The sequence below is a fragment of the Macrobrachium nipponense genome, chromosome 36 (assembly GCF_015104395.2).
Source record: "Macrobrachium nipponense isolate FS-2020 chromosome 36, ASM1510439v2, whole genome shotgun sequence".
Taxonomy (NCBI): domain Eukaryota; kingdom Metazoa; phylum Arthropoda; class Malacostraca; order Decapoda; family Palaemonidae; genus Macrobrachium; species Macrobrachium nipponense.
The window spans coordinates 53,373,906-53,378,760 of record NC_087220.1 but is presented as its reverse complement, the minus strand read 5'-3'; the positions used below and the strand labels follow the sequence as shown (position 1 = coordinate 53,378,760).

At 65.2% G+C, this 4,855-nt stretch overlaps 1 protein-coding gene across 1 annotated transcript; it reads left to right on the top strand.

The window, feature by feature from the left end:
- The first annotated feature begins 272 nt into the window (after nt 1–272).
- On the top strand, nt 273–3,144 carry LOC135203453 (collagen alpha-1(III) chain-like). The gene is made up of 2 exons (XM_064233179.1): nt 273–2,433; nt 2,474–3,144. The coding sequence occupies exons 1-2, from the start codon at nt 273–275 to the stop codon at nt 3,142–3,144; spliced, it is 2,832 nt and encodes a 943-aa protein (XP_064089249.1).
- The last annotated feature ends 1,711 nt before the right edge of the window (nt 3,145–4,855 follow it).

The window sequence follows — 4,855 nt, the reverse complement described above, 5'->3', positions numbered from 1 at the left end:
AAGATTAAAAAAAAAATAAAATAAAAAATTCATTGATATAAAAACAAATTATTCTTTTTATTTAATTACCTAATTCAAAAATTCATAAAAAATAAAAATTGGAATAATTTGGAAATTCTTCCAATTCTTTCGATGTAGAATTTATCAAGGATTTCAATGGTATTTGAATTTTGAAAATAGGACAACAAATAAAAAAGCCTTAGGGTTTTAAAGCGACCCATATACTGAAAAACATAGTTTTGAGATATCGCCCATCCTGGTAACCGCTGCGGATGCCTGCCCGCCCATCCCAGAACGCGTGGCGGACCCCTGCCCGCCTGTCCCGGGAACCGCAGCGGGCCCGGCCCGCGCGTCCTGGGACACGTGGTGGACCCCTGCCTGCCCCTCCCGGGACCCGCGGCGGGTCCAGCCCGCCTGTCCCAGGAGGCGTGGCAGACGACTGTCCGCCCATACCAGGACCCGCGGTGGTGTCCGCCACGTGTCCAGGAAGGGCGGGCAGGGCCCACCAAAGGTCCCAGGATGGGCGGGCGGTGTCCGCCGCGGTTCCCGACATGGGCAAGTGGTGTCTGCCACGTGTCCATGAACGGGCAAACACGAGACGGCCGGAGTCCTCCATGCGTCCTGGGACGGGCGGGCAGGGCCCGCCATGGGTCCTTGGACAGCCAGGCAGACACCAGCTGCCCGTCCCAAAACCCGAAGCGGACCCGGCCCGCCCGTCCCGTCCCGGGACCAGTGGCGGACGCCTCCCCGCCAATCCCAGGACCAGTGGCAGACACCGGCCTCCCATCCCGGGATGTGTGGTAAACACCACCCGCCCAGCCTGCCAGTCCCGGGACACGTGGCGGGCACTGGCACCCCCGTCACGGGACAAGTGGCGGACACCGGCCACCCGTCCCTGGAACCGTGGCGGGCCCAGCCCACCCGTACCCGGGACCTCGCGTCGTGGACACTGCCCCGCCCAACCGTACCCAGGACCACGGCGGCAGGCCCGGCCTGCCTGTCCCATGACATGTGGCGAACACTGCCCTGCCCGTCCCGGGACCCGTGGCGGACACCAGCCCGCCCGTCCCAGGACCCACGGCGGGCACGTCCCGCCCCTTGGCCAGGACGCATGGTGGACGCCTGCCCACCCGTCCCGTGACCCACAGCAGGCCCGGCTTGCCCGTCCCGGAATGCATGGCGGACTGCCGCAGCCCCGCCAGTCCCTCCCCGGGACCCTTTGGCGGGACCGGGCCCGTCCCGGCTTAGTCCCCAGGACACGTGGCGGGCACTGGCACCCCCGTCACAGGACAAGTGGCGGACACCGGCCACCCGTCCCTGGAACCGTGGCGGGCCCAGCCCACCCGTACCCGGGACACGCTGTGGACACTGCCCGCCCGTCCCAGGACCCGCGGCAGGCACGGCCCGCCGTCCCAGGACCAGTGACGGATGCCTGCCCGCCCGTCCCAGGACCCGCGGCAGGCACGGCCCGCCCGTCCCAAGACCAGGACGGACGCCTGCCCGCCCATCCCGGGGACCCGGGGCGGGCACAGTCCGCCCCATCCAGAACCAGTGGCGGACGCCTGACCGCCCGTCCCAAGACCCGCGGCGGGCCCGGACCGCCCGTCCCAGGACCAGTGGCGAACGCCTGCCCTCCCATCCCGGGACCCGCGGCGGGCCCAGGCCCGACCCGTTCCCGGCGAATGTTTGGCGGATGCCTGCCAGCCCGTCCCGTGGGACCAGCAGGCGGGCGGGCAGTCCGTCCCGTCCCGTCCCGATACGTGTGGCAGACGACAGGCCCGCCCGTCCCGGGACCCTCGGCGAGCACAATCCGCCCGTCCTGGTCCTCGTGGCAGACGATGGCCAACCCAATCCCGGGAACCGCGAAAGGCACGGCCCTCCCCGCCCGTCCCCGTGACCCGCAGCGGATGCCTACCCGCCGGTCCCGAGACCCGCGGCGGGCACGGCCCGCCTGTCCTGGGACCAGCGGCAGACGCCTGCCCGCTCGTCCCAGGACCCGTGGCAGGCACGGCCATCCCGTCCCGGGACCAGTGGCGGATGCCTGCCCGCCCATCCCAGGACCAGTGGCGGACGCCTGCCCTTCCATCCTGGGACCCGCGGCGGCCCTGGCCCGCCCGTCCCGGAATGTGTGGCGGACGCCAGCCCGCCCATCCCCGGACCAGTGGCGGACGCCTGCCTGCCCGTCCCGGGACCCGCGGCGGGACCAGCCCGCTCATCCCGGGACCAATGGCGGACGCCTGCCCGCCTGTCCTGGGACCTGCAGCGGGCCCGGCCCGCCCATCCCGGGACCAGAGCCGGACGCCTGCCAGCCCATCCAGGGGACCCGCGTCGGGCCTGGCCCGCCCACGTACAATGGGACAGTGGCGACGCATGCCCCCGCCCGTCCCGGGACCGGGACAGGCGGGCCCAAGCCCGTCCATTACCAAGGGACCAGTAGCCAGACGCCTGCCTGACCGGTCCGAGACCCCGGCAGGCGGACGCCTGCCCGCCCGTCCCGGGACCCACAGCGGGCCTGGTCCGCCCGTCCTGGGACCAGTGACGGACGCCTGCCTGCCCGTCCCAGAACCAGTGGCGGACGCCTGCCCGCCAGTCGCGGGGCCCACGGCAGGCCCAGCCCGCCCGTCTCGGGACCAGAGGCGGACGCCTGCCCACCTGTCCCGGGATCCACGGCGGCCCGGTCCCGCCCGTCCCGGAACCAGTGGCAGACGTCTGCCCGCCCGTCCCGGGATCCGCGGCCGGCCCGGGATGGGCGGGCAGGCGTCCGCCACTGGTCACGGGTACGGGACAGCCGGGCCTGCGCGGGGTCCCGGGACGGGCGGCAGACGTCCGCCACTGGTCCCAAGAACGGGCGGGGGGGGGGTGCAGGCTGTCCGCCACTGGTGTCGGGACGGGACGGGCCGGGCCGGGCCTCGCCGCGGGTCCCGGAAGGAACCCGCGGGCAGACGTCCGCCACTGGTCCAAGACGGGGGGCGGGCAGGCGTCCGCCACTGGTGTCGGGCCACGGGCGGGCCGGGCCTGCCGCTGGGTCCCCGGAACGGGCGGGGGCAGGAAGGGGCGTCCGCCACTGGTCCCAAGACGGCAGGCAGCGTTTCGCCACTGGTCCCACGGGACGGGCGGAACCGGGCCCGCCGCGGGTCCGCGTGACGGGCGGGCAGGCGTCCGCCTCTGGTCCTGGGACGGGCGGGCCGTGGGCCTGCCACGGGTCCTGAGACAGGCGGGCAGGCGTCCGCCTCTGGTCCGAGACGGGGCAAGGCTGGGCCTGCCGCGGGCCACGGGACAGGCAGGGCAGGCGTCCGCCACTGGTTCTGGGACGGGCAGGCAGGCGTCCGTCACTGTCCCAGGACAGGCGGACCGGGCCGCTGTGGGTCCCGGGACGGGCGGGCAGGCATCCGCCATGGGTCCCGGGACGGGTGGGCCGGGCCCGCCGCGGGTCCCAGAACGGGCAGGCATGCGCCCGCCTCTGGTCCCAGGATGGGCGGGCCGGGTCCGCAGCGGGTCAAGTGACGGGCGGGCAGGCGTCCGCCCTCTGGTCCCGGGACGGGCGGGCTGGGCCTGCCGCGGGTCCTGGGACGGGCGGGCAGGTGTCCACCACTGGTCCCAGGACAAGCGGGCCGGGCCCGCCGCTGGTCCCGGGACGGGCGGGCTAGGGCGGGTCCTTCCTCCCAGGTCCCGTCTGCCTCGGTCCCAGTCCCGTTGACGGGCAGGCCGGTCCCGGCCCTACGGGCGTCCTGGGTAACGGGGGCGGTAGGCGTCCGCCACTGGTCCCGGGACCAGAGGCGGACGCCTGCCTGCCTATCCTGGGACCCGCGACGGGCCCGGCCCACCCATTCTGGGACCAGTGGCGGACGCCTGCCCGCCCATCCCGGGACCCGCAGTTGGCCTGGCCCGCCCAAGGCAACTGATGTCCAGTAAAATATAAATTAATTGATTTCTACCATACCCGTATCCTTCAGTTGTAAAATTGCTGCAGGAACTTAAGCGAAATTACTTGGTCTTGAAGACACTCAACAAACCATCTTGTAAATGAAATTCCATCAGTTTACGTTCTCAGATCAGTCTGCTGATATTATATAAGTAGAAAATTATCTTCACCTCTTTTATACACTATTAAATAAAATTACTGACGTTAATAGTTGTAGAACAGGAATATCTTTATCATGAAAGTTTGCTTCGTCACCGACGTCGGGCGGACGACACACAAAACGGCAGAAACCGCAAGACTTCTTTTGAAATGCAATAGATGTAAACACACATACAAGTGAAGCTTCTATATTATTATGTGATGAAAAATCATTTACGGTAAAATATAAAAAAGATAGATTACTTTCTGGTAGTGTTATTAAAATGAATGTGCGCTGGACTCGTCATTCAGAAATCCCATGTATACTGTAAAAAAGTGTAACAGGGTGTTTTGCCTCGGCCACCGATCGAGTGTGTTACACACACACACACACACACACAGAGTTTTCATGTTAAGGCAAAATGAGAAGTCAGTGATTAATAAAATAGGAGATAAATGACAACTTTTTGAACGTTCCGTGAATTATCAGAAAATGCCTATTAAGTTATGACAATTGTCTTCTTAGGCTTGTACAGCAGCTTCAGGTTAGTTTCCACAAGAGCGCCGCCAACGACGAAACCCCACTTGAAGAAGACTCATCAAGTTATAATCCAAGAAGAGGAATCCAATGATGAAGAGTCACTTGATTTGAGATGTATAGTAAACAAGAGTTCTGTTCAACCTTATGTTGTTAGTTGTCAATTGAATCATAAGCCATTTTTATTTGAAATTGACACCGGTTCAGCTATTTCTACATTAAAGTATGATGATTTCAAGAAGTTAAATTGGACATTA